The 12,907-nt window shown below is 35.2% G+C and overlaps 2 protein-coding genes across 2 annotated transcripts; one reads left to right on the top strand and one right to left on the bottom strand.

Annotated features, from left to right (window-relative positions):
* Positions 1-1,239: 1,239 nt before the first annotated feature.
* LOC139890104 (uncharacterized) lies at positions 1,240-5,367 on the top strand. Its single transcript, XM_071873005.1, has 2 exons — positions 1,240-1,498; positions 5,225-5,367. The coding sequence occupies exons 1-2, from the start codon at positions 1,240-1,242 to the stop codon at positions 5,365-5,367; spliced, it is 402 nt and encodes a 133-aa protein (XP_071729106.1).
* Positions 5,368-9,985: 4,618 nt separating this feature from the next.
* On the bottom strand, positions 9,986-11,123 carry LOC139893657 (uncharacterized). The gene is made up of 3 exons (XM_071876829.1): positions 11,079-11,123; positions 10,233-10,764; positions 9,986-10,108 (listed from the first exon to the last, which is right to left on the bottom strand). Exons 2-3 carry the CDS (start codon positions 10,584-10,586, stop codon positions 9,986-9,988), a joined length of 477 nt encoding a protein of 158 aa, XP_071732930.1. The 5' UTR covers positions 10,587-10,764; positions 11,079-11,123.
* Positions 11,124-12,907: the final 1,784 nt, after the last annotated feature.

The following is a 12,907-nucleotide window of genomic DNA, read 5'->3' as shown; positions in this document are numbered from 1 at the left end:
CATCTGTTGAATTTTTCTGCAGTTTTTTAAAATAAAATCGGATATAGGATAAGATTATGTATGGGTGATCGTTGACATGTCAGTGGCAGATTTGGACGTGTCTAGAGCGATGAGTTGAGGCGGTTTTGTCTCATATTAAAATCATGTGCTTTAAGTCTCGCACACTTCGATGGATCTTCTAGTGTATGAAGATGGTGGTGCAGAAACCGAGATGACCCAAGCTACTAACGGAGACTGGATTATTACTCAACATTTTGAGTGTCGAAAATCTTCCTTCTCAAGGTGTGGAAGAGCGGCGTGTTCCGGATGGTTATCAGACATTGTTCAAAAGGAGTTCCATAATTGTAACTGACGGAACTTCAGGCTAGATGTAAGATGATGGTTTTTCCCTTAAGGTTTCATTATGTGTCTTTATGTGCTTTTATTTTATTTATGTGTTTAGTGTTATCTAAATATTTGGTTAAGACCAGATTGCGACAAGGGTCACACACAATGTTTGTTTATTTAATTTGGACTCCGTAGGGGCTGTCTAACGAAGTACGAAAGATATATAATAATTGGTAAATACTCGTGTGTTGTGGGGTATGTGTTTTAAACTCTTTTAAGGGCTGTGTCCACCTCATTTGGTTGGTTTCCAGTTTTTTCACCAAAAACACATCGTACCTAACATCTCCTTCTTTTGAAACCTTAAAGTGCTAGATCTTGATCTTGGGTGATGAATTGTGTTTGAAATCAATGTCTAGTGATTTCAGCAGTTCAAATAAGGTAAGATTTATGTCAATTCATGTCTAAATGTGGATCAAATTGGGTGTTTATGTTAGGTTTTGTCAAAAAGGAATTTTTGTGTCAAATTGCTCAAATTGTTTTATATTGGTGTAAAGTTTGTGGGTTTATGTCTCAAGATGTTTTATAAACAAGTTGTGTTCAGTTTAGAGGTCAAAATCGAGTTCAGGATCGAGATTTAGTGAATTTGGCTCAAAAGCCGTGAGTTTGCTGTTGATGCTGCAACTGAAGAACACAATTAGGGATAAAGGCGAATTATCGGAGGGTTCTAATTCTTCGTTTATCACACTTGTCCCCAAAAAGACGGACCCGGTAAGCCTAAGTGAATATAGGCCTATTAGCTTGATTGGTAGTTTCTACAAAATCATTGCGAAACTACTTTCATTGAGACTTCGAAAGGTAATACCGCATCTTGTGGGATTGGAACAAAGTGCTTTCATTAAAGGTTGAGATATAATGGATGGTGCCCTTATCGCAAATGAGTCTTTTGAGTTCTTAAAAAATAATCGAATAAAAAGCATGATGTTCAAGGTGGATTTCGAAAAGGCTTTTGATAGTCTTAATTGGGAATTTTTGGATGACATGATGGGTTTTATGGAATTCGGTACTAAATGGAGAGGGTGGATTGCATCTTGTTTGAAGACGGCATCCATTTCGATTCTTGTGAATGGATCCCCAACGAAAGAATTCAAACTTGGTAGAGGAGTGAGACAAGGTGACTGTAGTGACCCGAACTTTTCCATGTTAATATATATTAAATGAAATTGTTATTTACATGATTAAGTGTTTCCAACATGTTAAGCAATCAAGCTTGTTAAGACTTGATTATTTGAAATGAGTTTCATGTAGACAATTGACCACCCAAGTTGACCGGCGATTCACGAACGTTAAAACTTGTAAAAATGACATGACGATATATATATGGATATACATATAGTTAACATGAGATTATGATAAGTAAGTATCTCCATAATTATATTAACAATGAGTTATATACATAAAAATGAGACTACTAAGTTAAGAAACTTGAAACGATATATATAACGATTATCGTTATTACAACGTCTTACTAAATACATATGTATCATATTAAGATATTGTTACACTATATTTAACATGATAAAATAATAATTATATATATATCATTAAGTATGTTAACAATGAACTACATATGTAAAACAAGACTACTAACTTAAGAATTTTGAAACGAGGCATATATGTAACGATTATCGTTGTAACGACATTTTAATGTATATATATCATATTAAGATATATTCATACATCATAATATCTTGATAATGTAATAATTTAACATCTCATTAGATATAATAAACAATGGGTTAACAACATTAAATGAGATCGTTAATTTAAAGGTTTCAAAACAAACTTACATGTAACGACTAACGATGACTTAACGACTCAGTTAAAATGTATATACATGTAGTGTATTTAGATGTATTAGTACACTTTTGAAAGACTTCAAGATACATATCAAAGTACTTCTACTTAACAAAAATGCTTACAATTGCATTCTCATTCATTTTCATCAACAATTCTACTCGTATGCAACTGTATTCGTACTCGTACAATACCCAGCTCCTAGACGTATATACTATTGGTATATACACATAATAATTCAGCTCTTAGCAGCCCTAGATAGTCAACAAACATGTGGAACTAACAATTAGACAACTAGCATGACTTATGAGCAAGGAAACAAAGACAAGAACTCCTTTTAACCCCACTCACCTTCACCACTCACCACCTACTCCATTTCACTTCCAATTTTCTTCCCAATTCTCTCTCAAAACACACACACTCTTCCATGAACGTCTAAGTTACTATTTTTCCAGCAAAAATCATCAAATACAAGCTTTGGTTATTACCTATAATCATCATAAAAACAATTACTCAAGAACACATCAAAAACACTTCCAAGTTTACAAGTTTACTTCCAAGTTTCCTAATCCATTCCAAGCAATCATCTAAGATCAAGAAACCTTTGTTATTTACAGTAGGTTATCTTTCTAAATCAAGGTAATATTCATATTCAAGCTTTGATTCAATTTATATAACTATAACTATCTTAATTCGAGTAATAATCTTACTTGAACTTGTTTTTGTGTCATGATTCTATTTCAAGAACTTCCAAGCCATCAAAGATCCTTTGAAGCTCAAGTTATATTTTCATCATTTCTAGTAGGTTTACCTACTAAACTTGAGGTAGTAATGATGTTCATAACATCATTCGATTCATATATATAAAACTACCTTATTCGAAGGTTTAAACTTGTAATCACTAGAACATAGTTTAGTTAATTCTAAACTTGTTCGCAAACAAAAGTTAATCCTTCTAACTTGACTTTTAAAATCAACTAAACACATGTTATATATCTATATGATATGCTAACTTAATGATTTAAAGCCTGAAAACACGAAAAACAACGTAAAACCGGATATACGCCGTCGTAGTAACACCGCGGGTTGTTTTGGGTTAGTTAATTAAAAACTATGATAAACTTTGATTTAAAAGTTGTTCTTCTAGGAAAATGATTTTTCTTATGAACATGAAACTATATCCAAAAATCATGGTTAAACTCAAAGTGGAAGTATGTTTTCCAAAATGGTCATCTAGACGTCGTTCTTTCGACTGAAATGACTACCTTTACAAAAATGACTTGTAACCTGTATTTCCGACTATAAACTTATACTTTTTCTGTTTAGATTCATAAACTTAAGTTCAATATAAAACCATAGCAACTTGAATCACTCAAAACGGATTTAAAACGAAGAAGTTATGGGTAAAACAAGATTGGATAATTTTTCTTGGTGTAGCTACGTGAAAATTGGTAACAAATCTATATTAATCATATCCTAGCTAATTCATATTGTATTATACATGTATTCTAATATATTATGTAATCTTGAGATACCATAGACACGTATGCAAATGTTTTGACATATCATATCGACCCATGTATATATATTATTTGGAACAACCATAGACACTCTATATGCAGTAATGTTGGAGTTAGCTATACATGGTTGAGTTTGATTCCAAAAATATATATACTTTGAGTTTTGATCTAGCCTGAGAAGTGTATACACTGGGTCGTGGATTGATTCAAGATAATATATATATCGATTTATTTCTGTACATCTAACTGTGGATAACTAGTTGTAGGTTACTAACGAGGACAGCTGACTTAATAAACTTAAAACAGTAAAACATATTAAAAATGTTGTAAATATATTTTGAACATACTTTGATATATATGTACATATTTGTTATAGGTTCGTGAATCGACCAGTGGTCAAGTCTTACTTCCCGACGAAGTAAAAATCTGTGAAAGTGAGTTATAGTCCCACTTTTAAAATCTAATATTTTTGGGATGAGAATACATGCAGCTTTATAAATGTTTTACAAAATAGACACAAGTACATGAAACTACTTTCTATGGTTGAACGATCGAAGCCGAATATGCCCCTTTTACTTGGTAACCTAAGAATTAGTAAACCAGTCTACTAATTGACGCGAATAATAAAAATAGATCTATTGGGCCCAACAAACCCCATCCGTTGTAGCGGATGCTTTAGTACTTTGAGTTTTTATATCATGTCCGATGGATGTCCCGGAATGATGGGGATATTCTTATATGCGTCTTGTTAATGTTGGTTACCAGGTGTTCACCATATGAATGATTTTTATCTCTATGTATGTGATGTATATTAAAATATGAAATCTTGTGGTCTATTATTACAATTTGATAAATATATAGGTTAAACCTATAACTCACCAACATTTTTGTTGACGTTTAAAGCATGTTTATTCTCAGGTGATTATTAAGAGCTTTGCATGCTAAAATAAGGACAAGATTTGGTGTCAGCATGCTTGTATAATATTGTTTAAAACTGCATTCGAGATTTACTTTGTTGTAACATATTAATATTGAAAACCAATATGTATTGGTAGTGTGTAAGTGTGATATTTTAGATTATCATTTCTGGATAATCTAGGTGATGTCCTTTTAACCTTGTCGATAAAATAAAGGTTATGGTTTGTGTTTAAAAACGAATGCAGTCTTTGAAAAACGTCTCATATAGAGGTCAAAACCTCGCAACGAAATCAATTAATATGGAACGTTTATAATCAATATGAACGGGACATTTCAGTGACCCGCTCTCACCTTTCTTTTTTATTATTGCGGCAGAGGGTCTTAACTGGCTAACTAAATCGGCGGTAGCAAATGATCTTTATAGTGGGGTGAAGATAGGCAAAGATAATATTCTAATTTCACACTTACAATATGCGGATGACACTTTGTTCTTTGGAAGTTGGAGCTTAGATACTACTGAAAGGCTTATGAAACTACTAAAATGCTTTGAGTTGTGCTCGGGACTTAAGATTAACTACAACAAAAGTAATGTGATAAAAGTGAAGTGGAAAAGATGGCTAGTACTTTTGGTTGTAATGTTGGGTCATTTCCGTTTAACTACCTTGGATTGCCAATTGGTGCTAAGATGAATAAATACTCAAGTTGGAAGCCGGTGATAGATAAATTTGAGAAAAGATTATCGGATTAGAAAGCACGTACGATGTCTTTTGGTGACAGTTTGACACTTGTTTCTTCGGTTCTCAATAGTTTGCCCTTGTACTACTTTTCGCTCTTTCGTGCCCCGCCTTGCGTGCTGAAAAAATTAGAGAGTGTGAGAAGAAATTTTTTTTGGGGCGGGGCGGGTGATGAGTCAAAAATCGCGTGGGTAAAATGGGACGAAGTAATCTGCCCTTGGGCGGAGGGGGGTCTTAATCTTGGTTCTCTTAAATTTAAAAACATGGCGCTTATCGGCAAGTGGTGGTGGAGGTTTTTTACCGAACCCACCTCCTTGTGGGTAAGCGTTATTAAAAGCATTTTTAGGGTTTCGGGGTCAATTATTCCGGGGATGGGTTCTACTTTTTCGCGTTCTAACTCTCCATGGAGGAATGTTGTTAAAACAGGTTATGAGATAGATGGCTTAGGCGTGGATTTTTCCAGCTCAATTTCGAAGGTGATTGGCGATGGAAATTTGACGAATTTTTGGGATGATGTTTGGCTAGGTGACAAACCTTTAAGACAAAAATTCACACGATTGGTTCGGTTAGAATCCAATATCAATGCAAAAGTGGCGGACCGTATAAAATGGGATGGCAGCAAGTGGATTACCGAATGGGAATGGAGTCGAGGCATCACAGGGAGAACGATGGGTGAACTGTTAGAACTAGAAGGAATGATTTCGGGGTTTTCATTCACGAATGGCAGGGAAGATCGATGGACTTGGAAGTTATGCGGGTCGGGTTCTTTCTCAACACAGGCTCTCACTAAACTTCTCATGGATTCATGTCAGTCCGCAGACGGGTCGACTTTGGCAACATTAAGGAATAAATTAGTTCCAAAAAAGGTGAGCATTTTTGTGTGGAGGGTTCGGAGGGAGAGAATCCCGGTTTTGTCACAACTTGACAAGCGTGGTATTGATCTCCATTCCGTCCTCTGTCCTTTATGTGGTGATGTAGTTGAAACAGTGGAACATGCTTTATTCTGCTGTCCAAAGGTTTGGGTCGTTTGGGTTAAAGTTTTCACTTGGTGGGGGTTGGGCTCTTTACCTCGAAGCCTAGATAGTTTGCTTGACGAGTCCTCTTATTCACAATACTCGGATATGGGTGCGAAGATTTGGCAAGGAGTGATTTGGACGTGTGTATACCTCATTTGGAAAAATAGGAATCAAATGGTCTTCTCGAAAAAATGTTGGACGCCTCCGGTAGCCTTGTGCGATATTCAACTCAAAAGTTTCGAGTGGATCGGGAACCGGTGCAAAGTTAAAAAGCTTGAGTGGCTCAATTGGTTATGTAATCCACAAGTTCTTATCCTATAATTTTATGCTGTAATTGTGTGTTTTGATGTAAACATAGGATTCTAGCTCAGTATCGTTATGTTTCCATCTTGTGAGAACATTTTGTATCATTTGGGTTTTTTAATATAATTTGCCGTTCAAAAAAAAAGAACACAATTAGGGATGGCACCCGCGAGTAACGGGCACGGGTTCTATATACCCGCGACCCGCCCGTCGGGTTTTTTTTTTGCACGTTGAAACCAGTGACCCGCTACGGGTAAAAACATTTCGCCCATGCCCGTGACCCGAGGGTTCCCGTGACCCGCAAGTAATAATAATATACAATTTTTTAATTAGAAAATCCAAATAATTTTATTAATTATAAAATTATATGTACAAACTATATGTATAATGACGTGAAAATTAAGTTTTTTACATGTATATAATATTATGTTTTAATCATTATTTAAATACTAGTAAAATAGCTTTTAAATTTAATAATTGTAAGTATTTATTCGTGGGTAAATTAAGAAAAGTCTCATGTATTCACGGGTCGGGTTTTACCCGCGACGGGTAGTACATATCTGCGACCCGCCCGCGACCCGTCGACGGGTATAAATTTTTACCCGTACCCATGCCCGCGGGTAAGATTTAATGATTTTACCCGCCCATCGAGGATCGGGTACCCGCGGGTCACGGGTTTTTTCTCGCCCATTGCCATCCCTAAACACAATCGACCGACTGTCTTTGATAGTCGACCGTCAGACTATGACAGTCGACCATCAGACTGTGATTGTCCCCCGTTGGTGTTAGATAGAAACAGTTGATCGTTGGACAAAAGACAGTCGATCGACTATCTACGAAAAACTATCGACAGCGTTATTTTTGAGAAATTTATGCTAAGTGACGGTTTTTAGCCTTTATGCTGCCCAGGGGCGGATCTTAGTGGTGACTGAGAGGGGCGCCCGCCCCTACTGAGATCTGAGCAACTAGTGTTGGTTTATACTGATTTTAAGGAATATTATAGTTTAAGTTGCTTTTTTGAAGATGATATACATGAGAAATGAAGAAAAGAAGAATTTTAGGAGATGGAAACGTGGAAAAAAGAGAAATGTGAAGCTTTCTTAGTATATTTCTTTTTTTAATTGTAAAATGAAAGATGTAAAAGTTGTTTTAGTCATTGACATGTCACTTTCATTTTCTCTTTTCTTAATTAAGTTTCATATTTATATTAATTTATATTAATTTATATTTATATATTTACTTATACTTATTTTTATGAGTGTTTATTTATTCAGAGTACTATGAGTATTTATATTTATATATAATATAATATAAGATAATATTATAACATAATATAATAATAATAATAATAATAATAATAATAATAATAATAATAATAATAATAATAATAATAATAATAATAATAAAATCTCTATCTACGTATCGACCACCTTCAATTCTGAAACTGCAGCAACTTCGAAAATTTGTATCTAAAAATCCAAATCTCCGATCACTACCAACTACAAAATCTCTATCTACATATCGACCACCTTCAATCCAAAAATCAAGTCGAACCGACGGTTAACGAAGCTGCTATGAATTTTCTCCTCCATTTGCGCATGAACATCCGAACTTAACTAGAACATTCTTTCCCACACGATCACGAAAAACGATAACTCGAAATTGACACCCGCATCTCCCTAAAATCTCTTCTTGCAACAAAACCCTATCAAACCGACCTCTGACTCCATAACCCGTTCATGAACAATCACCATCGTAATGCAACCAGTTTCCCATTTACATCATAACCGCCAGTATCAGACTAACCCAGGCGTGGTCAACTTTCCTGGATACATAGACATACCCGAAGTTTTACCGTGGTCAATTAGTCTCCAGATTTTGATACATGTTGCGAAAAAAAAACCTGGCCGTCGTTTCTTCTCATGATGACAACTGAATAATCAACCCAATCAAATATTTGCTTTCAATTTGCCATCATTCATGTTCTTCAAAGCCTGGACATTGATATCACTTGTTAGGAATTCGTCAGTCACATACATATACTCGGTCACCCACTTAAAACTGATTTTCACCATCAAATGAATCCGATTTTAACCAAATAAATCTGATTTTTACACGTTGATTGAAGTTGAAGGATTAAAAAGACATTTACGTGCTTCTAAAACGAATAATCGATAGTTAATCTAAATTTTTTACACTCATTGTTATGAATCCATGAGGACCCTAACCAAGAAAATGCGATTGTAAAATCATCAGTCACATAACAACCCACTAACGACAAATAAATAATAGTATAAACGGTAAATAATGCATAAACAACGTGGGGATTAAACGTGGTTATATCCCAAATCCAAACACGGAGAAAGGTTTACTCAAGACCCCCAAACCATAAAAATTCTTCATTATTTTTCGTGCACACAATTACATGTTACATATGGTTGTATTTATAGTGCAAAATGATATAAGGAAACTAAATCTGTCGACTTGGTCTGCAAGGCAGAATCTCGCAACCACGAGGTTGTGATTTCCAAAACCATAGAATATCAACTTATAATTACGGCCCAATCGCTTCTGTCATGATTCATGATTAAAGCATCTTCACAACCGCGACTAGGACTTCGCAACCGCGACTAGGACTTCGTAACACAAGATTTCGCCAGCTCGAATTTCTTGTTTCTCTTCTTCATTTAACATCTTCAAACCCAACACATATGACCATACATCATTATCTTAAATAATAATAAGAATTTAGAAGATATAGTAAAAGTCAGTGAGGTAGCAAACCTGATTTCTCAACATTACCTTGTCTAGTTGCTCAACTTTTATACTTTGAGCTTCATTATGACCGTTCATAGGCATCGGATATTCAGCCCGACTTGCATTAAAAAAGTGAACCTGCGAGGAAACAATGGTTTCAATGTTCCCCGGAGAAGTTTCAAGATCTAATCTGTAATGGGGGTGCCCTGCTGCTGGTGGCATTGTATCTTGTAGTATTCTACCATACTTGAACGTCTTTGTTTTCTTACTTCGCCATGCCACTATCTTTCCATTGTAATATGGACTTCTAGGATTGAACATGACTTTCTTGCTGTCTTCAAAGGTTACTTCCTGGCCAAGAAAACCAATACCACAACCCACACGACCCTGTTGGAGATAATCGGTTAATAGGTGCAAACTATAGTCCCACATCAAAAATTAAAAAGAAACTAATCTTTACATATAAGCATTTGGGATTTAGGACCACCCTCTATCACCAACTGGTTTTTAGAGTACTAGTAAACTCACGTCCTTATATTTAAGATATGTTATTGAGCTAAAAATGATCCAAGAGACCCATCACCTTTTTATCCCGAGAAAGTTTCATGATGTGATCAGCTAAAGAAGTTTCAGAGTCAGGTGGACATAACAATAACGAACCAATTGGCAGTGTTTCTTCCTGCCCAACAAATAAATAAGGAAAAAAAAAAAAAAAAAAAAAACATCGCTTATTCAATCGAATTACAAAAACTATTTCAAGTCAAATTAACAATTTAAAGAGAACGGAGTGTGTAATATAATACCTCGGCTACAACAACGTCAGAAAGCCTTTTTATACCGAAAGACAGACATAATCTCTCCGAAACATGATGGTGAACAAACCTCAGCTTTGAAGAATCAATATATTCGAGATACAAAGAGCCACGTGGATCAATATACACACACGAATGTGGATCAACAAGTCTGCAACTATCATCAGGAACTACCAAACTCGATTCCCACTCAGAACAATCCGAGTTCGGTTGATGTTCAATTTCATCACAAATAAATTCTAGAACTTTGATCACCGCCCGTAATTCATTTGGACATAAACATTGATTTCCACAATACTTTTTAAGACCACTAAGAATAGATAGCGCAGAAGAGACAGATAGCATCTCGTCCTTAAGACCGAGTTCCTTGAGAATCTTCACAAATGGAAGGTAGCATGAAGGAAGTTCAAATGCTACTGGCCTAAGGTCTATCGTAATATTGGTAAAAATAAGACAAGCTATCGCTGAATATATCTTATATTACCAACTGAAATGAATGCTATTTTCCGCAACTTTGATATATCTGTCAAAAAGAAAGAATATATTATTACTGCAATATGCCAAATATTGTAACTCGTTGAAGCTACGCCTGAAATCAAAAAATTATATAAGCTTGCACTATGATTAGTGATTAAACACATAAGATCGAGTAACAAATATTATATCTGGTTAAAAAACACAATCTGAATTAGATTTTCTCTTTACTAATTTGATATTCCCATGGTCTTAAACCTCATGAAAAAGAATTTTTTACCTCGATTGACCGACCGACTTAGCTAGAGTAATGATTACGTCCAACAAGAACAACAATTAATTATTTACTACCGTAGTAATTACCTAAGGAAGATATAGTATCCCAAATTCGGTCCAGATACTTTAGTACCTCAAGAGTAGCTTCCTCTAGAGTTAATACGCTTGATTTGGTTCGTGACTCATCCTGCAACAATAACATTAATAATTATTGTACTTTATCAAGGAGCTAGAAAATGTCTATGAATATTTCATATATAATACATAACCTGCAAGTTCTTTAAAACAACATTAAACGGAGGTGGGCTCCGCAACTGAAGTGCTTCCCATGAATACTCTGGCGGAACCAAACATTGATTGAAAATGATGGGAGCAACTTTCCATGCAAGTGCCCAATCTTTCAACAAAACGGCTCCACTGTATGAACACATCACTCTTTTTACACCTTTCTTTTTGTTCTCCGCAAACGGGTACCCTTTTTCTGCAGGAATGCACGCAATCTCGCCAAGGATTTTGCACAATTTCTTGTTACGAAAAATGTCATAATTTCTACATATTGCACCCACAACCGTTTCAGCCAAGGACCAAATTTTGGAAGAGACTTCAAAAGTCGTGGTATCGTTACTTTCAGCTGATCCGAGTAACTCTACCTGTTGGGCACATTCAAGTAGAACGTTAGCATCACCAGTGTTTCTAAGCCCTGTTTTCCTAAGTATGTTTAGCCATTTATCTGATTTTGCAAAACTTTGTGCTGGAAACTTGTGAGCCTCGCCAGAAAAAACTGATTTCAAGAGTGCATCACCAGGATCAAACAATTCATTAGGTTTGTATAGTAAATCTGCTGATTGTGGGTCACCACTTTTTACAAATTTGATCTCCTTTAATGCATTAATGAGTGAAGATTCGTGTTGTAGAGTCTTCCAATTTTTGTAAATAAGTTTTAATATTTGTTCCTGTTCACATGGAGTCTTTTCTTGAAAGCTGACTATTATTTGTTTCTCTTGCAACTCAGGGACACCAAGGAGTCTTATCAAATGTTGTTTGAATACATGATGTTTGTCTTCTGAAACTCCTTTTGAGCAGATGCACCCCATTATTATTTTATCTATAATAATTCGAATTTGAATGATATACCTTTATGTTTCAGACCACACTCGTAGTCAAGCTTGAATCATACCATGATTTCTGAAGTTGTTTGTGACTGAATATGTATATTCGTTACGGTTTATACGTTTTTATTACGGTCAGTGTGAACTGTGAAGATGAGTTTCAGGAGATTTTAAACTTGGGTGCGTAATTAGGGAAATAAGTTATCTATCTACTACGTACTATATCATGAGAAAAACAAAAAGAGAGTCTGAGATAAACAAGGAAATTCGTTATCATTGAAAACGTGCCTAAAAATTTGGATCTTGTTTAATTTGTACGAACTATTCAAACATATCTTTTAAGATTTAGAACTACTATATGAGATAAACAACTTTTACTAACTCATATAATCCATTTGCGTAGAAATCCATACTCAACTTCCCATACCTTTTTTTGACATAACTACACGTACGGGTCGGGTCACCCATGTGATTTCTACCAAATTATTAGGCGCTGCGCCTAAATTTTCTACCTAATTTAAACCAATTTTTTCAAATTAGTTGCACTATGTGATTGTTGGAGATATGGAGAACTTTAAACAATTAGAGGGAAAATTCCAGGAAACTCACACGAAGCTTCCACAAAGTTGTTAGGAAACTCACATGTAGCTTCTACGAAGTTGTTAGGAAACTCACATGTAGCTTCCACGAAGTTGTGAGGAAATTCACATGTAGCTTCCACGAAGCTGTCAGGAAACTCACATGTAGCCTCCATGAAGCTGTCAGGAAACTCACATGAAGTTTCAAGGAATTGTTTTTAGCTTACTC

Source organism: Rutidosis leptorrhynchoides, chromosome 2, assembly GCF_046630445.1.
Source record: "Rutidosis leptorrhynchoides isolate AG116_Rl617_1_P2 chromosome 2, CSIRO_AGI_Rlap_v1, whole genome shotgun sequence".
Lineage (NCBI taxonomy): Eukaryota > Viridiplantae > Streptophyta > Magnoliopsida > Asterales > Asteraceae > Rutidosis > Rutidosis leptorrhynchoides.
The sequence above is the reverse complement of the archived record's forward strand: the minus strand, read 5'-3'. Positions and strand labels throughout refer to the sequence as shown.